We start from the raw sequence: 25,664 nt of genomic DNA on the forward strand, positions 1-25,664 counted from the left end.
GAACCAATCTGCCCTAAAAGAAAAACAATCCCTCAAGTGGTGATCAGACTGAAGCTCCAGATAGCAGATAATCAGCAGCACAACCAGCATATGTGTAGATTCCCGAACATAGGGAGGTGCACGCAGCAAAATATTCCTCAGTCCAAAGCAATTCAAAGATCCATAACAAAAGAGGGGAACTGCAGCACTCCAGTAAAAAAAGTGTTTCTTTTTTGTTCACCAAGCATGACACCAAGCATGACCTTGCAACGTTTCAACCCTGTCTGGGTTGAAACGTTGCAAGGTCATGCTTGGTGAATAAAAAAGAAACACTTTTTCACTGGAGTACTGCAGTTCCTCTCTTTTGTTATGGATCAGACTGAAGCAAGATTAAAATAAGAATTCTATTCAGTGACATAGGTGCCAATATACTTTTGTTCTAAGAAATTATCTAAGACTTTTTTTAAAGTCATCTACTGTCCCTGCTGTGACCAGCTCCTGCGGTAGACTATTCCATAGATTCACGGTTCTTACAGTAAAGAAGGCTTGTCGCCTCTGCAGCTTGAACCTTTTTTTCTCCAGACGGAGGGAGTGCCCCCTTGTTTTTTGAGTGGGTTTTACATGGAACAGGATTTCACCATATTTTTTGTATGTGCCATTCATAGATTTATATAAGTTAATCATGTCCCCCCTTAGTCGTCTTTTTTCAAGGTTAAATAGGTTTAGTTCTTTTAATCTTTCCTCATAACTTAGATTCTCAATGCCCCTAATTAGCTTCGTTGCTCTTCTTTGTATTTTTTCTAACTCCAGGGCATCCTTTTATGAACTGGAGCCCAGAACTGAACTGCATATTCTAGATGAGGCCTCACTAACACTTTGTAAAGTGGTAATATTACATCCCTGTCCCACAAGTCCATGCCTCTTTTAATACACTACAATATCTTGCTGGCCTTAGAAGCAGCTGATTGACATTGCATGCTGTTATTTAGTTTATGATCTATAAGTACACCCAGATCCTTCTCAGCAAGCTACTTTCCCAGTTTTAGTCCCCCCTAGGACATATGATGCATGCAGGTTGTTGGTACCCAGGTGCATAATTTTACATGTATCCGCATTGAGTCTCATTTGCCAAGTGAACGTCCAAACACTCAGTGTGTCCATATCGGTTTGTAATTAATGAACATCTACCACAGACTGAACTAAACTACATAGCTTGGTGTCATCTGCAAAAATAGAAATAGTGCTATTAATCCCATTCTCTATATTATTATTACATAAGTTGAATAATAGTGGTCCCAGCACAGAACCCTGGGGTATACCACTTATAACCAGGGACCATTCAGAGTAGGAATCTCTGGATACGGTCCTTGAGCTAATTTTCAATCCATTTACAAACTATACTTTCTAAACCTATAGACATTACTTTCACCTTCTATGAGGGACAGTGTCAAATGCCTTTGCAAAGTCTAGGCTTCTACTCACCTCTTCATAAAAACAAGTCAGGTTGGTTTGACTTCTGTCTTTAGTAAAACTGTGCTGGCTGTCACTTATAACACTATTATCTGTCAGATGTCAGATACTCTGGTAAATAGTCCCTTTAAAACCCTTCAAACATTTTTCCCATGATGGGCGTTAAGCTTATTGGACTATAATACGCATGGAAGACATAGAGCCCGTTTTGAAGATTGCCACCACATTTGCCCTGCATCAGTCACTTAGCACTATGCCAGTCAGTAAAAAATCCCTAAATTAAGTTAACTTAAAATTTTATCTTATAAATGAGGTACAGAAATAACTGAACTGTGTTCTGTAAGAACTTCTGAGTGTAGTCTATCTATTCCTGGATCCGTGTTCAGATTGACTTTATTTAACTTAGCTTGGTGGATATGTGCATTAAGCAAATTCAGTATATTAATTGGTGTATTAACAGCACTGGCACCGGCTACATCAGCTGCTTTTTCTTCTTTTTGTTTATACAGAGCTGAAGAACCCATTTAGTAGCTTGATTTCTCTTGATTTCCCGTGACCAACTGCCCATTACCGGCATGAAGGGGTCCCACATGCCCTGACCTTGATTTTTTTGCATTTATATACTTAAAGAACTTATGTGGATTTGTTTTGCTAAATTTGACCACCAGCCTTTGATTTTGTATTTTTGCTGATCGTATTAACCTTTTACAGATGTTATCAAACTCTTTGTAAATTTTGAAGGCTAAAGCTGAACCCTCAGATTTATATTTTTTAAATGCCCTTGATTTTGTCATTTATTGCCCTTTTAAAATATTAGGTGTAAGCCATGCGACTCCAATGAAAACGGAAAAAATGTCTCTCACTTAGTGTTTGTCTGTTCTTAAACCTGGACAGAACAAATACTTCTCACAGCTGTGAGTTTGCGTATCTACTCTAGGCAATTCTCTGTGAGTCAAACATTCTTGACCCTAGAATAAAAGCTCTTACCCACACTATTATATGTACCAGAACCTCAAGAGTGGAAAGAGATATGTCCTGCTGATGTGTTTGGCTCACAGAGGATTACCTAGACTGGTGCATTTCAACAAACCATCAGATGTAAGAAGTGTTACATCTGTATGGACTTTCAGACACTTGATGTGAACAAGAGGACAGCAAGCAGAAATATATTAGAAAATTGCATAACTTTTTATTATACAATGATTAAGCTTTATTTGCATAAGAATGGACAATCATATTCATTTACCTATCCCTTTACAGGTATCAGTTGACAGATGCACACAGTCATGTCACAATTAAAGGGTAACTAAACGTTCAACAAACTTCTAACATGTCATAGAAACCACCAATTGCTAAAACGAAGCAGCAGAAGTGCTAGTGTGAGCGCTCAGCCGCTTTGTTTCTGTTCGGCTTTTTCCAGAAATCAATGTAGCGGAGTATGGGCTCAATAGAAAGTCTATGAGCCCGTGCTCCAATACATCGGCTTTCCGGAAAAAGCTTAACAGAAACTAAGCGGATCAGTGTTCACAGAAGCGCTTCTGCCGCTTTGTTTTAGCGATTGATGGGGGTCTCAGTGTACGGACCCCCACCAATAAAAACTTCTTACATGTCACTATGACATGTCAGAAGTTTATTAAACGTTTAGTTACCCTTTACGCTCCACCAGGTTAAGAAAAGTTTTTAGAAAGGTTAAGAAAGTGTTTCTCAAATCAGACCCCAAGGGGTCATGTCTTTGAAATTTCCCATAATTAAAGAGGTTGTCCAATTAAAAGAAGGCTGCTTTTTTCAAAAACAGCACCACGTCTGTCCACAGGTTGTGTGGTATCGCAGTTCAGCCCCTTTTCCTTCAATTGAGCTGAGCTGCAAGACCAGACACAACCATGAACAGGTGTGGTGCTGTTTTTGGAAGACAGCAGACATGTTTTTTAAACCCTGGAACACCCCTTAATTTATAGGTTTAGTAGAACTAACTAAATCACCTGTTCAATATTAAAGAAATACCTGACCTGTTGGGTTTCTTAAAGGCTACATAAACCTTTGATGGGCATTTTTTATTTATTTTTTAATAAACAGGTCAGTCATTGTGTTTGGTGTAATTTTATAATTCGTCTTTATTAAAAATTCGTTTTACTTTTTAAGATATAGCTGCTCTGTATTCTCTATACAGAGCAGCTGTATGTAGTGCTAAATCCTATTCCCATCAGGTCCACGGGTTCATAACTTAGATGTGATAGATTACAGGTGCGTGTCAGAGACAGGTCCACGTGACAGACGGATTCAGGTCAAAACGAACTATACAGCTGCTCTGTATACAGGATATAGAGCAGCTGTATCTAAAAAAAGTTTTTGGTTTTTAATAAAGACAATTTAAAAAGTTACACCAAACACACTGGCTGACCTGTTTTTTTTATATACATATATATGTACATAGCCTTTAAGGATTAGACTGGGAAACACTGTTTTAGACAAAGACACATGAAGAGGATTGCATAATGGGACATAACTAAAAAGAAAAAAAAGTGTGGGGGGATTTGTACATTTCCAATTACAATTTTCAATTCCAGTCAACACTGGTGTCCCATAGGGTGTTAATCAATGTTATACTTAGATTTTTCTTTCAAAGACTTAAGGAGATCTGTAGGGTAGAAGGCAATATGGCAACACATGACATTCTTTAAAATACCTCCCGCCATTTAACATAGTTAACAGTGTAGATATTAGTTCTTTGTGCTTCTGGAAAAAAGTTTATAAACCACACCCAGATTTTGTTTCCCATTCATTATATATTTTTTTTTCTTCAGGTATAACGCATCTGTTTTATTGCACAAAAGATCAATTTACTGTACAGATGTAGCAAACCTTATCTTGACTGATAACTTTCTGCAGCGTGATAAGTTATCACTTATGTCATTGAAAACCATTGAAAGGATCAAGTTAAAGTTTCCTGCCACTGTGTATTTAAAAGTCAAGTTACATCTTGCTACATTTGTATGCACCAAACATAAATAAAACCAGCAGAAAGGGAGATTAGGTAAATACATATAATGTATTACAAAATATAAATGCATGGTCATGTCTTAGGCTCTGTTCACATCTGCGTCAGTGTCACGTTCTGCCGTTCCGTCGGAGGTTTCCATCAGAACGGGACCCTGAATAGACACAAACTGACACCGACAGAAACCAGAGGTTTCCGTTTCCATCACCATTGATTTTAATGGTGACAGAGCCGGTGCCTGTGGTTTCCGTTTGTCTCTTTTGTGCACCGGACACCCGTCGTTTTGCCGTAAGCAATAGAGAAGTGTAGCGTCCATGGCCACGGGCCATCGGGTTTACTCCCGACGCACGCAGCCATGGATCCGTGAGCGCTGGTCCCCATCTCCTTCCTAGGAGATGCCAGCGCTCACTTCCACTCCGGTCTGCTGTGTCCCGTACACATCAACTGCAATGATTTCCTGGTCTATAGGAAGGCCCCAGGCCTTCTGATCCTTGCCTGAGCTTTGTTAGTTTTCCCAGTCTGTCTTGCAAATGGTCCCTTAGTGTTTCCCATTCCAGTTGTTACCCGTGCCCTGTTACCTGTTCCTGTATTCCGTGCTGTTCTTGTTCCTGTGCCTATTAGTGTCGGAGTCGTGTCACGTCCTGTGTCATCTGTCACGTCCATAGGAATTCGCCACGTCTGGCGCAACCTGCGGCATCTGTGTCATCCGCCACATCCTCTGTCTTCTGCCATGTCCAGAGGAATTCGCCACGTCTGGCGCAATCTGCTGCACCTGTGACATCCACCATGTTTGGCGATACCTGTTGCACCCATCTCCATCAGTGCCAGAGCTGCGGCCACTGTCTGGACTATCCAGGTATACCCTTGTGCGGGACTTTGTATTCTGGGGTTCCTGTTGTTTGGCCAGCTGCCTCCCTGCTACGGCGGTGCGGCCTAGTGGGTCCACTAACCCGCTACATGACAAGAAGTAATAGCGTAGTCGACTACGCTATTGCTTACGCCAAAACGAGGGGTCCGGTGCACAACAGACACAAACGGAAACCACGGGCACCGGTCGGTGTCAGTTTGTGTCTGCTCAGGGTTCCATTCTGATGGAAACCTCAGATGGAACTTCAGAACGGGACCCCAACGCAGATGTGAATGAAGCCTTATCCAGCTACTTCAAATAGCTCAACTGCTCCTATATCAAAGTAATGTAGTGTGGTATATTACTTTATATATCAGAAGTTTCCCAGTGTGGAAACTGCTGTTTATGGAGCATGCGCTAAGTAAACAACTAGGTGCCTGGGACATGTACTTGTAGTGCACAGAGGACACTGCTCCAATTCTTTTCTATATTCATTTTCCAGATGCCTCAGTCACCCCTTAATAGTGATTGTAGCCAGGGGCATAACTAGGAAAGACTGGGCCCCATAGCAAACTCTTGACCGGGGTGCCCCACCCAGGCGCCACAAGCAGCCCCCCTTATAAATAGTGCCCCCTGTAGAATGTGCCATACAGCACCCCTGTAGACAGTGCTATATAGCCCAGCCTATAGACAGTGTCACGCCCCATTTGTAGATAGCGCCCCCACCTCCCCCTCTTGTAGATAGTGCCATACAGCCCCCTGTAGATATTGCCATAAAGCTCCCACTGTATATAGCGCTATACAGCTCCCACTATATATAGTGCCACACAGCCCCCTCCCTTGTATATAGTGCCACACAGCCCCTCCTTAGTAGAAAGTGCAGCACAGCCCCCCCCCTTAGTAGAACGTGCCACACACAGACCCCTGTAGATTGTGCCACACTCAGCTCCCTGTAGATAGAGCCACAGCCCTTCCCCTTGCAAATAGTGCCATACAGCTCACCCTTGTGTATAGTGCCACACAGCTCCCCCTTGTGTATAGTGCCACACAGCTCCCCCTTGTGTATAGTGCCACACAGCTCCCCCTTGTGTATAGTGCCACACAACCCCCCTTTGTGTATAGTGCCACACAGCCCCCCCTTGTGTATAGTGCCACAAGGCAATGGCGCATCCGAGAAAGTTGTATCAGCCAGAGAGATGTCACTCAAACATGGAAAGGTGGGTTTGGAGGCAGGACTATGTGACTCTACAGGATAGCAGCACCACCCCATGACCCTTTAATGAGTAATTAGCATATAGTGTGTGCCGTTTTAAAAGTGGATTTAATAATTTTGCTGCATCTGAAAAAAACATACAAGGGAATTTTTGGAAATATTGTCAGGTCATGTATTACCGCATGGTAGCGGTTCAAGGGGTTAAAACTACTTGACAGATTCCCATTAAATATACAATGAATTGAGAACAATTCTATTTGCCCTGCAATTTTGTTATTATAAATATATCCTATATAACTACAGATCCAGAACCAAGCTCTGACATATATACAGTACCACAACCAAGCTCAGTACATAAATACAGTACCACAACCAAGATCAGTACATAAATACAGAACTAGAACCAAGCTAAGTACATATAGACAGCACCAGAACAAGCGCAGTACATAAATACAGCACTAGAACAAAGCTCTGACATATATACAACACCAGAACAAAGCTCAGTACATATATACAGAACTAGAACCAAGCTCAGTAAATAAATACAGCACTAGAACCAAGCCCATACATATATACAGCACCTTAACAAACATCAGTACATAAATACAGCACCAGAACCAACCTCAGTACATAAATACAGCAATAGAACCAAGCTCAGTACATATATACAGCACCAGAACCAACCTCAGTACATAAATACAGCACCAGAACAAACCTCAGTACATAAATACATCCCCAGAACCAAGCTCAGTACATATATACAGCACCAGAACCAAACTCATTACATATATATACAGCACCAGAACCAATCTCATACGTATATACAGCACCAGAACAAAGCACAGTACTTACATACAGCATCAGAACCAAGATCAGTACATATATACAACACCAGAACAAATACAGCTCAATTTAGTACAACCCCTGCCATATAGGTTTGTACGGTGTAAAACTACAGCTCCCAGCATGGCCCGAACAATGGTGAAGATATGCTGGGAGATGCGGTTTCACAAAAAAAATCATATCATAATCATCTCGCTGCAGATCATAGAGTGACTACAGTGCTGATTAGAGGCAGAATAAACCTTTACATTAAGTGACTCACCGGTGACGTCTAGTTCTTTTCTTCTCCCTCCGGTCCATACATCTATGATGGATTTCTACTGCAAATGACCCATTTATGCAGTTTTCCGCTCAGATGTTTTCAGCTTATCACTTTTAAAACATTTCTGCACCTATAACAAAGTTAAAATTCTCAACACCTCTTGCACCTCTGACTATAATAGCGCCATACACTGTGTCCCTGATTATAATAGTACCATACACTGTCACACATACACACACACACACACACACACACCGTGCCCCCTGTAGATAGTGCCCCATAGCCCCCTGTAGATTGTGACCCCCATAGAGCCTCTGTAGAGAGTGACCTACATAGAAGCCCCTGTAGATAGTGTCCCACAAACAGCCCCTGTAGATAGTGCCCACATATGCACTCCAGAGCTGCAAGCCAATAGTGCTAACCACTGAGCCACTGTGCTGCCCTACATATAGCTTCGCCTATAGGTAGTGATCCATGTATAGCCCACCTCTGTAAACAGTGCACTACATATAGCCACCCTGTTGCTAGTGCCCCACAGGTAACCCACCCCTGTATATAGTGTCCCACATATAGCCCACCCCTATAGAAAGTGCCCTAAAAACTAGCTCCCCTATAGATAGTGCTCTACATATAGCCCACCCCTGTATAGTATCTCACATATAGCTCCCCCTGTAGATAGTGCCCCACATATAGACCCCCCTCTAGATAGTGGCCCACATATAGACCCCCTGTATATAGTGGCCCACATCCCCACATATAGACCCCCCTGTAGATTGTGCCACACATCCCCACATACAGACCACCCCTGTATATAGATAATGCCATTAACAGTTTTATGAGAAAAAAAAACAACTTTACATACTCACATGATCCCGTTCCCACGCTGTTCGCTGGCAATGCAGACATGCTCTCTTCTGAGCGGGTCTGCAGGAGCTGAACGAGCGTCATCCAATGAAGCTGATTGGAGGGGCAGAATGACTTGCCCCATCAATCAGCGCCTTTCAAGCATGGAAACCGCATGATGATGTAATCGCGCCACTAGCCAATCAGCGTCATTGTAAGGCCATTCAGAGCTAATGCATGTATTTGGCTGTCCGGTGCTAGCGACGCCTACAGGCATGAGAGGGCCTGTGTTGCCCGGCCCATACTTGGAGGCTCGCGGCGCAGGCCCCCTAGTGGCAGTGGTGGGGGCGTGTCTCCTGGTGGCATGGTGGCAGTGGTGGGGGCATGTCTCCCTCAAGTCGTGGGCCCCCGTAGCGGCCCCAATGGCTGCTACCGCGGTAGTTACGCCACTGATCGCAGCTAAGCTGGGCCTTCCATTTTTTCTTCATATATGATGGTACTGATCTGCACTAGAGTATATATATTAACTGACAGGGTGTCTGACATATCAGCTAACAGTGATGGTCAAACCATGTGAATCCCTAAATATCACTGATTCACAAACCTATTAGTATGAGAATTTTTCCACTTCTGTGTAGAAGCCAGCTGGAAAACCTAGTGGCTTAACATGAACATCTACTGGACCCTGCTCTGAGTTATGCCAGTAGGTCACAATCTACTGTTTTGCTACCGCTGCTCTCTATTATCTCCCATTTGTCTCTTATTATCTCTTTATTTTCCGAGATTTCGCAACTAACCAGATTTCCTTGGTAAATTGAACATAGTTTAAACAAAGTATCCATGTGTTGCCTACTGTGTTACCCTTAAAAAGTATAAAATTGAACTTCAGAAATTATTATACAAGTCTCTGTGTATTTTTCCAGAAGTCCCAGCTGTTATAGAGGATATATTATCTGTAACTTTTAAGATAAGATTAGCTACCATTACACATCTATAAATAATACAAATATGATACAACTGTTGAATAGCAGTCCACATGGTATCTTTCTTTCTATAAACAGCTCTAAGTTATAGGTACTGAGTCCATGTTGTCAGGGATGTGATTAACATGCTGTAGCTCTGGCATGCGAAACAAAGAATATATGAAAATTGGCAACCAAATGAAAATATTGTTTGAATTATTGGGTTACATTTTATATTGTTTGCAGTTATTTTCTTTAGAACTGGCCATCTACTATATTAGCTGCAATCCTGGCGTAGAATATTAAAAGTATAAGAGACTCTTTTAATATCTGTGTAACAGTTGTTAAGTATCTCAGAATAAATATTGGAGGCATATTGAAAGGAGATGCCATCAATGTTCAATCACTAGAATGTAGTGGCAGCAGTGCTATGAAAGGGCTTCTGTCAGGCTTGCTTAATTTTCCTTGGAGGTTGCATGGTCGGCCCATTATAGTTAAGAACAAAAGATTAGGGGTTGTAAATGCAAAAACTCCCCCAAAAAATAAAGAAGTACCCATGTATGTCATGTAAAGAAGGCTGCATCAAAGAGCCGGAAAAAGGATAGCTGACTGTTGTAAGAAAGGGTCACTCATGAGTATTGGTTATTGCTACCTAGCACATGGCTGCCACAATAGCTGTCAATAGACAATAATGATCTCATTGAGAGGATTGTAGTTATGGAGATGTCCATCAGGACACTGGCCACAATTCTTCAAACCACTGATCATTCGTAGGTGGTTTAAAAATTCATGGTGTATAAATGGGTCTTTATTCACACTACAGTAGAGCTATGTCTAATCTGCAAAATCTCTAAAAATGAGCAGAACTATGATTAGTCCCTATGTCTCATTTATATTGCATTGGACATTTTACTTGTGGATGCCACAAGTAAACTTCCTATGAAGTACCGCTTTATTATGTATTGTTTTTTTTCCATAAATGTTGTGTTTATGGGGCCTACTGTGAGGCTCATTCCAAATCATAATTCTTTTCTTTTCATGTATGACTTATTTTATCAGCATTTTATAGTGTTTGGTCTCACCACCTCTTCCTCTCCCAGCAGAAAGTCACAGCATGATTTCAAGCACTAATCAGTAGCTGAATTTCATCCAGCCAATCAGCTGCATGTAGACAATTCCTTCAGTGTTGACTGAAAGTCAGAAATTCTCTCAATATTAGTTGTTAAATATGCAGGCAGCAAATAATTCTGTGATGAAACGGGTTCTAGTTCTAAATGACAGTGGACCAGGATTCCAAATATCTATCACAAAATAGGTATTTGCAATGCACAGAAACTCAATGTTTTCACTTTTTTCGTCTGTGGCATCCAACTATAGCATGATATTGAAATTTTTTCAATCAGTTTGTTGTGTACAACTCATTTTAGTGTATATCTAGAGCTTCTGATTTCGTACCATGCTTTAAAGTGGTTGTCTGGTTTGGAAAACCCATTTTCAAATAACCTATGTGGGTAATCCGTAATAATAGAGGGAGTTGCCGCAGAGAGCTTATCTCTCTCTCTCTCTCTCTCTCTCTCTCTCTCTGAAGGACCAGCAAATCTGTGTAATACACAAGCAGCCATTGATTTCAATATGCACCGTGTAATACTTCACTTCCCCTCTGCAGGGGAATTGAACACTTACTCCTAGGTTTCCCTGCAGACTACAGCTGTTCACTGGCAGTCCAAGCAGTGGGATACCCTGGCATCAGCTTATTGTCAGGGGACCCATCTAACAAAAAGGAATTGTCCAAAGTGGATAAACCCTTTAAGGTTCTAATGTTATCTCCAACACAATTAAATGTTCTTTGTTGCTGGTCTATGACTTTGCCACTATGTTTTGCCAGAAGTTGCTAACCCCATTAACCCTGCATGCTAAATGGAATAAATGTCTGTAAATCTATCTATTCTACTGTGAACGGAATATTAGATGGACATGTCAAGTATTGAGTTTGGCTTACCTTAAGTGTTAACCGCACAGCACTGCACTCCTGCAAAGGATTGAGTTTCAGAGTTTCTCCAGGATTGCTACAGCCAGAGGTCTGATGTTGCATTTCACAACAAACACAGACTCCATCACTGTTAATATTTATCTATGAGACAAAATAATAAAGTTTATGTAGACCTTGATGCTGAAAGTGAAAATACTGTCAAAACATCATAGAACAGTCTGATCAAATCAAAATGACCATTGTGTCATTGTTACCCATGCTTCAGGTTCCTGTCAGGTTCTGATATTTTTGACAGCAAGAATAGTGCTGTAGACTATGATATTCTTGCCTAAACCCTGTGATGAAAAGAACATATTGCAAAAGTAAACAGAGCCTTAATAATGTTTAAATTATCAAATATGCAAGAAAGATGAGACAAAAATGGTTGCAATTGGTACACACAAATACTGGAAACATAGAGGTTCTATATATGTAATAAAAACAAAGAGATGCTGAATATGGAATAAATACAAAGTGGATTTATCCAAAATGAATTAGTTTTCAAGCATCCTATTACTACTGTATGGGAAATTAAGTAGTTCCACCCAGAAGGTAAATGTCCAATACATTTTTGATTATTTATAAACAACGGAAAATAGAATCTCTAGACCCAGAGCAATCAATCAGAGTTCAGATGTCATTGTCTAATCTGCACTGGAAAAAGAAACATAGATTTTAACTGGTAACCGCAGGAAAAAAGTCCACCAGCCCTTCCATTCAATGCAAGTATCAATGGTGGATCTCTACAACAGCATTACAATTCTGCATTGTCAACTGTAGGCCATGTATTCAGACAGCTACTTTGTAAACAGCAGAGCAAAAATATCACTCATTCTGGGACATAATACAGTACCTGATAAATGATAAGAGGAAACTCAATTATATACAGTTTTCCTTTAGTCATGGTAAGCACTAAGGCTAAGGCCCAACGGCATTGACCTGGCCACGATGCATCAAACAACCGTGCCATCGCCATGTTCGGCATGGCAGTAATGTTGCTAGTTAATGACTGTGCATTTTTGTAGGTAAAACGGCTGTTCCCCTGCAAAATAGTGCAGCCATAAAATGTGGATACATTAATCGTGGCACAATTTTGAAGGTAAACAGCTGTTTTCCCTGCAACAATGAGCGGTCATTAATAGGGTTATCCCGATACCAGAATTTAGACTTCGATACCGATACTTTGTGTAGTATTGCTACCAAAACGATACTTTGCCAACAATAATAATTAAAAAAAAAGTTCTTCCATTTTCTGATGTGAGGCACGTGGTGTGATGAATTTTGAACCTCCATGTGCCTCACATTAATAGTAATTAACCTCATCATGTCATAATGGACAACATTGGGTTAATGTGTGAGGTACATGATGGGGTTAATGACTATGAATGTGAAGCACAAGGAGGTTAAAAATTGATAATACCTCGTTCCTCACATTAATAAGTGAAATAAAGCACTTTTTATTTTATAACAGCGTAAACATCCTAAATAACGCTATAAATTTGTTATTACTGTTGCGACGATACTGAATATGTGTCGATTTTATGTATTGACACTTTTATTTTAATGTTTATTGTAAAAAATGTGTGTGTATTTTTTTTTTTTACTTATATTTTTTTTAAACTTTAATGTACTGGTCTATATACCAGTACATTAGCCTGTGTACAGATAGTACACAGGCAGTTGTTAGGACATACCTAAGTATGCCCTAACAGGATATATGGTCAGACAGCACTGGGATCCTTCAATGGACCCTGGGCTGTCTGCCCATATATGGTATGTCCCTCGATCGCATCACAGGGAATCCCCCCATCTCATTTACCCCTTGAATGCTGCGGTCAGCTTTGATCGCAGCATTCAGGGGAATAGCGGCGGAGATGAGAGGTTTCTCTGATCTCCACTGTTAGAGCGGGGCTGCGGCTGTGTAATACAGACATTGCCCCGCTCCTGACAACAACAAGCATGAGGTGATACAGCTGGCGCAGGCACTAAAGACAGAACATGGGGGTGTTTTGCAGTGCGCCCGCCATGCTCTGTCTGCATTGCCAGCAATCATTAGTGCCACGCTGGTCGCATCACATCATGATCACGGCGCACACACTTGACAGAACTCAGGAGTGGGGCAATGCCTGTATCACATAGCTGCAGCCCTGCCCTAACGACATTCATGTGTTACTATACTTAGCTGTGCGGCTTCACAGCTTAGTTTTGAAATACATGAATTAACAGTATTGAACCGTTTGAGGGTGCACGGTATCGAAACAGTATCGAAGTTTCGATGCATCGTGCAACCCTAGCCATTAATAAGCAATTTCACAGCGGCGTCAAACCTGGTGCCAGCACGGCTGTCGGCCACATCGCAGCGGCTTCAATGCTGCTCCGTAGGCCTTACTCTTAGGGTGGATTTACACGAGCGTGTAATACGTCCGTGTAACGTGCGTGGTTTTCACGTGCGTCGCACGGACCTATGTTAGTCTATGGGGCCGTGCAGACAGTCAGTGATTTTCACACTGCGTGTGTCCGCTGCGTGAAACACACGACATGTCCTATATTTGTGAGTTGTTCGCACATCACGCACCCATTGAAGTCAATGGGTGCGTGAAAATCACGCGCACCACACAGAAGCACTTCCGTGGGACGCGCGTGATTCGCGCAACAGCAGTCAAAACTATGATTGAATACAGAAAAGCACCACGTGCTTTTCTGTTTACAAACATACAAACAGAGTGTCATAATGATGACGGCTGCGAAGATCACGCAGCAATGCATCATATGGTGATGACACACAGAGCTGTTAAGTGCCTTTTGCGCGCGCAAAATGACGCGTTTTTTGCACGTGCAAAATGCACACGCTCGTGTAAATCCGCCCTTAGGGTAAGGCCCCATGGGGCAGCATTGATGCGGCCACAATGCAGTTGTTTGAAATGCAGTTTGGACTGGTTTTCAAATTGCTTGTTAATGACTGTGCGGTGTTGCAGATAAAACTGCTGTTTACCTGCAAAATCGTGTGACCAAAGGGTCTTTTCATTTATGGCCACATCGTCAATGTCGCCCCATTGGGCCATATCCTTAGGTGTAGTCAAATCAAAGTTTATTACTGTGGTTACCTTGAAATCGTGGCAAAAAATCTGTATTTTGCAGCGATTTTGCGGAATCACAGCAATAATATGCACCATGTGAATAAACCCTTATAAATGCCATACTATACAATTATATATATATATATATATATATATATATATATATATATATATATATATATGCAAGAAGAAAATTCAGCAGCACTCCAATGATCAAGGTGAAAAAAAAGTGAAATTTATTGTGCCAACATGGCAATGCAACGTTTCCGTCCCACCTTGGGACCTTTCTCAAGCATAGTGATACATACATATTCAGTGGTTTATATAGTGTGTATCCAATCAGTATCGTCAATCTCATTAAAATAATGAGGTTGATATATACATCTCAAAACAACGTGATACAAACAATGAAAGAGTATCGAAGTGACATAAATCAATACATATAGTGAAAACAATAAGTTGATGTTAAAAGCAACATAAAACATACATTTTTCATGCAAGAAAAGACATAATTCCATAAATCACAATATTCACCAGCTGGGTGAAAATCGGAGACTGCACGACCACTTAGCCAATCAGAAAGCAGGTATTGTTGTTTGACGTATGACGCCTGTCATTCACAGCCCGTATTTGTCCGGCTCCAATGCGCATGCGTCGCATCAGTCCGGACTGGATATGACGTCTCACTTTAGTAACTAGGATACCGATCGTTAGTAAACAGAGTCCTCTCAGCATTCAATTATACGTGGTCGATCAGTATATCCCGGAGATGAAATGTCGCTCCGAGAGTTTAACATATCGATCGCCAAAAAACAATTGTATACAATATAGATAGGAAATATAAATCAAATAAGAAAATTGCTCATCCTGTCTTTACACAGCACCTAAAGGGTAAATATACCCAAATGTTATACCTGCATGGAAATAGGCAGTTTACCGCACATCATAATTAGAAGGTCAAAAGATTATTCATGATAATATATAAGTAAATAAACCAGTAGAGTCCACACGAGGAAGACGGGATCCCGATCACATTCTGTGTTCGGCGGTCTCCGTCATTCAGGTTCGTGGAAAGAAACGCACACAGCTGTCGTGTACGCGATCCCAGCCATATCGCCTATAACTCGTGTAGCGGACTCAAGGTATTTTGAAATAATAAAAATAAAAAAGAAGGGAGAGATGTGCCGTAAATATAACCCAGCCATGGAAAAAATAAGAAAGAAACTAATAGGATATCAAATATGCTGAGTAACAGACACATTGAGCAAGAGAACAATTCAACCATCTTTCCATCACAAATATAGCTTATATTGGTTTATCGTAATATCAATAAAGATGATCTGAAGTGGTCCTGCAGTCCCATGTTTATCTATAATAGAAAAATGTTTTGTTAAAAATATGTCAACGGTTCATGTATCACACATTTTATTTAAAGAGGAGGACAGAGCCAGAAGTCAAAACACACCGGAAGGTAACAATCTCAGGGAGCAACTCTGGATACATTAAATTCAACGTTAAGACCATTAGGTCGCAAAGAATTCAATAGAAAAATCCATTTAAGTTCACATTTGTGTAGTGCCCTATGTCGATCACCACCCTTATAGGACAAAGGAATATGGTCAAGGATCATAAATTTAAGATCTTTTTCAGTATGACCATGATCAGTGAAATGTTTTGCCACAGGTAAGTCACATTTCTTTTTTCTTATTGAGTACCGATGGTTATTCAACCTCGTTTTAAAATCACATGTAGTTTCTCCTACATACAATAAATGGCAGGGGCACCAAAGTACATAAATAACCCAGTCTGTGTCACAGGTTACATGGTGTTTAATCTTAAATGCTTTATGTGTCACAGGGTGATCAAAAGTATTCCCCCTCTGCATAAGATTGCAATTAATGCATCTATGACATGGGAAATTCCCTGGTCTTAAAGACTTTAACAATGCTTGTTTCCCTTTCAGCTGTTGTTCACCAACTCTGGTTTTGACAAGATTATCACGTAGATTCTTAGATCTACGATAGGACATTAAAGGCGGGTTGTTTAGTTCACAGATATGGTTATAGCTATTTTTGATGATAGGCCAATGTCTATTCAAAATGCTGGATACACTGCCACTTAACGAATTATATGTGGATATAAATGGTATCCGTTTACTTTTAATGTGTTTACACGGCTTAGTCAATGTTTCCCTCAGAATACTCTTAATCTTCATTTTGTGAGTATATAATAAATGTTTAGGGTATCCCCTTTGTGCGAAATTGGAAATCATGAGGTCTAAGGACGTGTCTAAATCATTCGGATCATCCACAATCCGTTTTGCTCTCATCATCTGACTAAATGGCAAAGACCGTATCATGTTCTTAGGGTGACAGCTCTCAAATTGTAAAAGGGTATAACGATCTGTGTCTTTCGTATATAACCCAGTGGTCAGGACATTATCCCTCAGCATTACATTGACATCCAAAAATTGTACCATCTCATTGGAATAGGTCATAGACTCTACTGGTTTATTTACTTATATATTATCATGAATAATCTTTTGACCTTCTAATTATGATGTGCGGTAAACTGCCTATTTCCATGCAGGTATAACATTTGGGTATATTTACCCTTTAGGTGCTGTGTAAAGACAGGATGAGCAATTTTCTTATTTGATTTATATTTCCTATCTATATTGTATACAATTGTTTTTTGGCGATCGATATGTTAAACTCTCGGAGCGACATTTCATCTCCGGGATATACTGATCGACCACGTATAATTGAATGCTGAGAGGACTCTGTTTACTAAAGATCGGTATCCTAGTTACTAAAGCGAGACGTCATATCCGGTCCGGACTGATCCGACGCATGCGCATTGGAGCCGGACAAATACGGGCTGTGAATGACAGGCGTCATACGTCAAACAACAATACCTGCTTTCTGATTGGCTAAGTGGTCGTGCAGTCTCCGATTTTCACCCAGCTGGTGAATATTGTGATTTATGGAATTATGTCTTTTCTTGCATGAAAAATGTATGTTTTATGTTGCTTTTAACATCAACTTATTGTTTTCACTATATGTATTGATTTATGTCACTTCGATACTCTTTCATTGTTTGTATCACGTTGTTTTGAGATGTATATATCAACCTCATTATTTTAATGAGATTGACGATACTGATTGGATACACACTATATAAACCACTGAATATGTATGTATCACTATGCTTGAGAAAGGTCCCAAGGTGGGACGGAAACGTTGCATTGCCATGTTGGCACAATAAATTTCACTTTTTTTTCACCTTGTTCATTGGAGTGCTGCTGAATTTTCTTCTTGGATATGCGTATGGTCTTTGGATCGGGACTATCAGCTGGCACCCTTCATTATTGGAATTTGTACGTTGAAATAGAGTGCTGCCGTTTTTTCTACTGATGTATATATATATATATATATATATATATATATATATATACACACTATAACCTTCATTAGTAAGGCATGCTCTATAGAAATACATGTAAACATATATTTAAATGTATATATTTTCCCATAAATATATATTAATTAAAATTTCAGCGATATCAGTTTTGTTCATATACCAAAAATGCAAGATCTACAATTCTTACAATAGAAAAAGAGGTTCTGGAAATATGTTGCAGCTTTCTACATTACAAAATGTAATCTATATCAAACAGGAGCATGAAATAAATCTCTGCAGAAGTTCCTGGTCTTGCAATATAGTATACGATCAGACAAGTCTGAATTATTCATTACAAACTAAATATGTAATGCTGGGCTTTAACCCCCTGGGAATTCTAAAAATAGTGGCAGGTGTTAAAAAAAAATGTTGTAAAGGCTATGGATTCACACTTTGAAATCTGTGTTCTTTCCTATTCTAAGGCACTTTAGCTAAAGAACAACTGATGTAATAGTAAATGGTAACAAAAAAATCAATATGTTCTTCAGTAGGGAAAAAGCTTCCCAACATGGCATGTTATTTTGCTCTTAAAGGAGCACTTTGTATTCAGACACAGAAAAATGCATTATATGGAAATAATTTACATGTCCTCTTTCCAAGTATTATTGCAGATAGATAGATTTTTTTAGACAGATAGATAGATAGATAGATAGATAGATAGATAGATAGATAGATAGATAGATAGATAGATAGATAGATAGATAGATATTCTTTATATTGAACAAGCACATGGATTTCTGCAAGTTCTATTCAGATAAATGGAACTGATTAAAGGCCCTTTTACACTTGGCGATTATCGGGCAGACAAGCGTTTATAGAACACTCATTCCCGATGAACAGGGTAGATCAGCAGATGAATGAGCAATCTGCTGATCGTATCATTTTAAAAAAGTTAAATATTATCGTTGTCGGCAGCACATCTCACTATGATGTATGGGGATGAGCAAACGAAGTAATGAGCGATCCCTGCCATTAACCCCTTATATGCAGTGATCGCTGCATCTTAGTGGTTGGCAGCAGATCGGCAGGGCTGCCGACTGCTGCTATGGCAACAGGAGGCCTAACAATGGCCTCCTGCTCTGCCATTACGGAAGCCGATTAGGCCTCGCCCAGAGGTGAAGCCTAATCGGCTTGCCGTCAGTGAATGACTGACAGATCTAATACATTGCACTACATAGTCAGTGCAATGTATTAGAAAAAAAATCGGACAATTGGTCCCCTAGTGGGACTAAAGAAAAGTGTAAAAACAAAGTTTAAAAAAGAGTAAAAAAAAGTGAAAAAAAATTTGTCAAAAATATAATAACAGTACCAATTAATAAAACAAAACACTATCGCCCTTTTTCCTTCTCAAGTTCTTTATTATTGAAAAAAAGAAATAAACCATACATATTTGGTATCACCGCGACCGTAACGGCCTGAACTATAAAAATATTATGTTATTTATTCCACGTGGTGAACGGCGTAAAACAAACTGAATTTCAGTTTTTGGGTCATTTCGCCCTACAAAAATTGAAATAAAAAGTGATCAAAAAGTTGCATGTATCCAAAAATGGTACCTATAAAAACTATAGCTCATCTCGCAAAAAAAAGTCCTCATACAACTTTGTCAATTAAAAAATGTAAAAGTTATGGTTCTCACGACATGGCGACAGAAAAATTACATTCTTTTTACAAATGTAATTTTATTGAGCAAAAAGTTGTAAAACATAAAAAAAGTGCTATAAATTAGGTATCACTGGAATCATACTGACCCGCAGAATAATTGCGCTCCTTCCCTTCTGAGCCCTACTGTGTGCCCAAACAGCAGTTTATGACCACATATGGTGTATTACCAAACTCGGGAGAAATTGGTTTACAAATGTTGTGGTTCTTTTTTTCCCTTTATTTGTTGAGAAATGAAAATTTTTTAGCTAAAACTACGTCTTATTGAAGAAAAAGGATTTTTTTTTCTTTTCACTGCCCAGTTCTAATAAAATCTATGAAACAGCTGTGGGGTCAAAATGCTCACTACACCCTTAGATGAATTCCTCAAGGGGTTTAATTTGTGAATGGAGTCAGTTTTGGGTAGTTTCTACTGTACTGGTACCATGGCGACTTTGCAAAAGCGACATGGTGTCAAGAAACCAAATCTGTGCTCCTAAAGCCAAATGGCGCTCCTTCTCTTCTGATCCTTGCCGTGTGCCCAAACGGCAGTTTATGACTACATACGGGGTATTTCCGTACTCCAGAAAAGTTGCTTTACAATGTTGGGGTTCTTTTTGTCCTTAATTTGTTGAGAAAATGAAAAATTTTGAGCTACAGCTACTTCTTATTGAAGAATTTTCACTGCCCAATTCTAATAAAATCTATGAAACACTTGTGGGGTCAAAATGCTCATTACACCCCTAGATGAATTCCTCAAGGGGTGTAGTTTCCTAAATGGAGTCACTTTTTGGGCGCTTTCTCTAGTTTGGTCCTTCTGGGGCTTTGCAAATGTGATATGGCCTCTGCAAACCATTCCTGCTAAATTTGAGTTCCAAAATCCAAATGGTGCTCTTTCCCTTCTAAGCCCTGCTGTGTGTCCAAATAGCCGTTTATGACCACATGTGGGGTATTGTTTTACTCTGGAGAAATTGCTCTACAAATGTTGTTGTGCATTTTCTCCTTTGGTCCTTGTGGAAATGAGAAAAAATTAGCTAAACCTACATTTTCTTTGAAAGAATGTCGATTTTAATTTTCATGGCCTAATTCCAATAAATTCTGCAATAAACCAGTGGGGTCAAAAGGGTGTAGTTTCCCAAATAGGGTCACTTTTGGGGGATTTCCACTGGTTTGGCACCGCAAGAGCCCTTCAAACCTAAAATATATTCCTGTAAAAAGGAGATCCAAAATCCACTAGGTGCTCCTCTGTTTCTGAGGCCTGTGCTTTAGTTCATAAGCACTCTAGGACCACATTTGGGAATATTTCTAAAAACTGCAAAATCTAGGCAATAAATATTGAGTTGCGTTTCTCTCTGTGTTACAATAGAAATGGATTAAAAATTAATTTCTGCAAAAAAAAAAATGAAATTTGTAAATTTCACCTCTGCATTGCTTTAATTTCTGTGAAACGTCTAAAGGGTTAACTTTATAAATGCTGTTTTGAATACTTTGAAGGGTGAATTTTATAAAAAGGGGTGACTTATTCGGGGTTTCTACTATATAAGCCTCTCAAAGCCACTTCACAACTGAACTGGCCCCTGTAAAAAATAGCCTTTTGAAATTTTCTTGAAAATGTGTGAAATTGCTTTTAAAGTTCTAAGCCTTGTAACATCCTAGAAAAATAAAAGGATGTTCAAAAAAACTTTACCAATCTAAAGTAGACATATGTGGGATGTTAATTAGCAACAATTTTGTGTAGTACAATTGGCTGTCTTACAAGCAGATACATTAAAATTTAGAAAAATGCTAATTTTTGCAATTTTTCGCAAAATGTTGGTGTTTTTCACAATTAAATACTGACTGTATCGGGCAAATTTTGCCAGTAACATAAGTTCCAATGTGTCACGAGAAAATACTCTCAGAATCGCTTGGATAGGTAAAAGCATTCCAAAGTTATTACCACATAAAGTGAAATCTGTCAGATTTGAAAAATGAGGCTCTGTCAGGAAGGTCAAAAGTGGCCAAAGAGGGAAGGGGTTAATCCCTTCAGGACAGCCTGTTTTGGACACAGATGATTTTTTCAAATCTGACATGTGTCATTTTGGCTGGGTTCACACGTGGCAGAATTTCACTTGAATTCCGCTGCGGACACTCCGCAGCGTTAATCCGCAGCGGAGCCGTTTCTGCATTGACTTCCACTTCTATTTAGAAGTGTTCGTTTAGACGATGCGTAAAATTCCGCTGCGGAGCGGAATTTGGTGTGCGCAGCATGCTCTGTCTGTTGCGGAGCAGTGGCGGACTCATGGTGGAATTTCTCCATTGACTTCAATGGAGATTCTAAGTTCCGCAATGAAGTCCGCAGCTGTCATGCACATGTTATGTGTGCTGCGGATGCGTCTTGCTTTTTTGACATGACATTTCTTCATTCTGGCTGGACCTATGTATTTCTAGGTCTACAGCCAGACTGAGGAAGTCAATGGGGCTCCCGTAATTACGGGAGCGTTGCTAGGAGACGTCAGTAAATAGTCACTGTCCAGGGTGCTGAAAGAGTTAAGCGATCGGCAGTAACTGTTTCTGCACCCTGGACAGTGACTACCGATCCCAATATACAGCAACCTGTCAAAAAATAGAAGTTCATACTTACCGAGAACTCCCTGCTTCTGTCTCCAGTCCGGCTTCCCAGGATGAAGTTTCAGTCTAAGTGACGGCTGCAGCGGTCACATGGACTGCCGCGTCATCCAGGGAGGTCGGGCTGGATGCCGAAAGAGGGACGCGTCACCAAGACAACGGCCGGTAAGTATGAAATTCGTTTATTTTCACTAGGGAAAGTGCTGGCCCTTCTCTCTATCCTGCACTGATAGAGAGAAGGGAAGCACTTTTACCGCAGTCCGCAGCAGCTAGTCCGCATCAATTTACTGCACATTTTGGGCAGATCCGCAGCCGTAATCCGCAACCCGGATTAGGTGCGGCATTGATGCGGACAGTTGCGGAGGAAATCCGCCACGTGTGGTCATGCCCTTTATGTGGTAATAACTTCGGAATGCTTTTACCTATCAAAGCGATTCTAAGATGGTTTTCTCGTGACATATTGTACTTTATGTTAGTGAAAAAATTTGGTCGATAAATTGAATATTTATTTGTGAAAAACGTCAAATTTTAGCGAAAATTAGCATTTTTCTAAATGTAAATGTATTTGCTTTTAAAACAGATAGTAATACCACACAAAATAGTTAGTAGATAACATCCCCCATATGTCCACTTTATGTTTGCATATTTTTTTCACGTCCTTTTATTTTTCTAGGACGTTACAATGCTTAGAACTTTAGCAGCAATTTCTCATATTTTCAAGAAAGTTTCAAAAGGCTATTTTTTCAAGGACCAGTTCAGTTCTGAAGTGGCTTTGAGGGCCTTCTATATTAGAAAGTGCCCATAAATCACCCCATTTTGAAAACTGCACCCCTCAAAGTATTCAAAACCACATTCAGAAAGTAGTTTAACCCTTTAGGAGTTTCACAGGAATCAAGGCAAAGTAGATGAGAAATTTACAAATTTCATTTTTTTTACCGAAATTCATTTGTAATAAAAAAAATTCTGTAACACAGAAGGTTTTACCAGAGAAACGCAGCTCAGTATTTATTGCCCAGATTCTGCAGTTCTTAGAAATATCCAACATGTGGCCCTAGTGTCCTAATGGACTGAAGCACCGGCCTCAGTAGCAAAGGAGCACCTAGTGGATTTTGTGGCCTATATTTTAGGCACCATGTCAGGTTTGAAGAGGTCTTGTGGTACCTAAACAGTCGAAACCCCCCAAAAGTGACCCATTTTGGAAACTACACCTACCTTTTTTCTAGGGGCATAGTTAGCATTTTGACCCCACAGTTAGCCTGTGAAGATGAAAATCACCTTAATTTCTGTGGATTTTGTTCATTTTTACAAGGAATAAAGGAGAAAAAGCACCCCAACATTTGTAAAGCAATTGTTCCCGATTATGGAAATACCCCATATGTGGTAATAAACTGCTGTTTGGTCCCACTGCAGGGCTCAGAAGGGACAGTGGAAACCCCCCAAAAGTGACCCTATTTTGGAAACTACACCCCTCAGGGAATTTTTCTAGGTGTATAGTGAGCATTTTGACCCCACAGTTTTTTGTAGAATTTAGTGGAATTAGGCCGTGAAAATGAATATCAACGTTTTTGTTCACTAAAATGTTGAATTTTTTAATTTTCACAAGGGATAAAAGAGAAAAAGCACCCCAACATTTGTAAAGCAATTTTTCCCGATTACGGCAATACCCCATATGTGGTCATAAATGTTTTTTTATTAGAAATTAATTAACCCTTTCAGGACGGATCCTTTTTTGCTTTTTCATTTTCGTTTTTCATGCCCCGCCTTCCAAGAGCCATCATTTTTTTTATTATTCCGTCAATAGAGGAGTGTGAGGGCTTTTTTTTTGTGGGAAGAGTTGTAATTTCTATTAACACCATTTAAAGTACCATAAAATGTGCTGGGAAAATGAAAAAATAATAATTTATGGGCTGAAATTGGAAAAAACTGTGATTCCTCCAGTGTTTTGGGGTTTTTGTTTTTAAGTCTTTCACCGTGCGGTAAAAACGACAACTTTAGTTTTATTCTGCGTCTCAATACGATTAAGGTTATACCAAATTTATATAGTTTTTTTTTATATTTTACTACTTTTACAAAGAAAACACGATTTGTTAAAAAGATAATTGTTTTGTATCATCTCATTCTGACATACCGAACTTTTTTATTTTTTGGTCGATTGAGCGGTGTGAGGGCTTATTTTTGGCGGGACGAGCTGTAGATTTTATTGGTACCATTTTATGGTACATTCATGTTCCTGATCACTTTTTATTTAATCTTTTTTAGAGCTAAGGTGACCAAAAAACAGAGATTTTGGCGTATTCAATTCTTTATTTCTTACAGCGTTCACCGTGCGCAATAAATTAAGTTTCACTTTATTCTGCGGGTCGGTACGATTACGGCGATACCATATGTATATCTTTTTTTTAAGTTTTGCAGCGTTTGCACAATAAAATTACGTTTCTATAAAATTATTTATTTTCTGAGACACCATATTCTGAGCCATAACTTTTTATTTTTTAGTCAAAAAAGCTGTGGGAGGTCTTGTTTTCTGCGGGACGGGTTGTAGTTTTTATTGGTACTATTTTGGTGTAAATGCGACTCTTTGATCACTTTTTATTCTATATCTTGGGAGGGGTCGTGACCAAAAAATAGCGATGCTGACATAGTTTTCCGTTTATTTTGTTTGCGGCATTCACCGTGTGGAAAAAATAACATTATAGTTTCATAGTTTCCGTCGATACGAACATGGTGATAATGAATATGTGTACTTTTTTTAACGTTTTCATTTTTTTCCTATAATAAATGACTTATTATAGGAAAACAAAAACTTTTATTTTTACACTTTTATAAAACATTTTTATTAACTTTTTTTTACTTTTTACCCTTTATTTTTTTGAACTGCAGCTTTGATCGCTGCTAGAATACATTACACTACCTAGGTAGTGTAATGTATTCCAACTGTCAGTGTGACGTCACAGTAACTCTGACAGTAAGTCTACGAGGACCCGCCAGAGACTGGTCCTCATAGGCTTTCATACATGGCAGACCCGGAGGCCGTTGCCTGGCCTCCCGATGCCATGACACGCATCAGCAACCCCCACAATTGCATGGGGGCTGCCGATATGCTACAAACCTCCTAAATGCGGAGATCGCAATCAAGCACCGCATTTAAAAGGGTTAATTGCCAAAATCAGCGGCGATGAGCCGCTCATCGGCAACACTGGAGTGTCAGCTGTCGGGCACAGCTGACCTCCCAGTTCCCGATGCACACCTTGTCATCGACAGTGTGCATCGGGAACAACACAGTGACTTCCTGTCACTCTGACAGAAAGCCTATCAGGACCAGCCGGAGGTTGGTCCTAATGGGCTTCCGTCCATAGCAGGCACGGAGGCCATTGTTTGGCTTCCGTTTGCCATGCTAACCATCGGCAAACCCTGCGATTTCGGACCGGGGTCTG

General features: G+C 39.9%; 1 protein-coding gene across 1 annotated transcript in view; it reads right to left on the reverse strand.

Moving 5' to 3' along the window:
- Nucleotides 1–25,664, reverse strand: part of ENTREP2 (endosomal transmembrane epsin interactor 2) — an 878,750-nt gene that overhangs the window by 298,556 nt on the left and 554,530 nt on the right. Inside the window, exon 4 of the mRNA XM_075855203.1 lies at nt 11,414–11,545. Within this exon, the coding sequence (XP_075711318.1) occupies nt 11,414–11,545 (132 nt within the window). The remainder of the gene's footprint in view (nt 1–11,413; nt 11,546–25,664) is intronic.

This window comes from Rhinoderma darwinii, chromosome 3 (genome assembly GCF_050947455.1).
Source record: "Rhinoderma darwinii isolate aRhiDar2 chromosome 3, aRhiDar2.hap1, whole genome shotgun sequence".
NCBI classification, from domain to species: domain Eukaryota; kingdom Metazoa; phylum Chordata; class Amphibia; order Anura; family Rhinodermatidae; genus Rhinoderma; species Rhinoderma darwinii.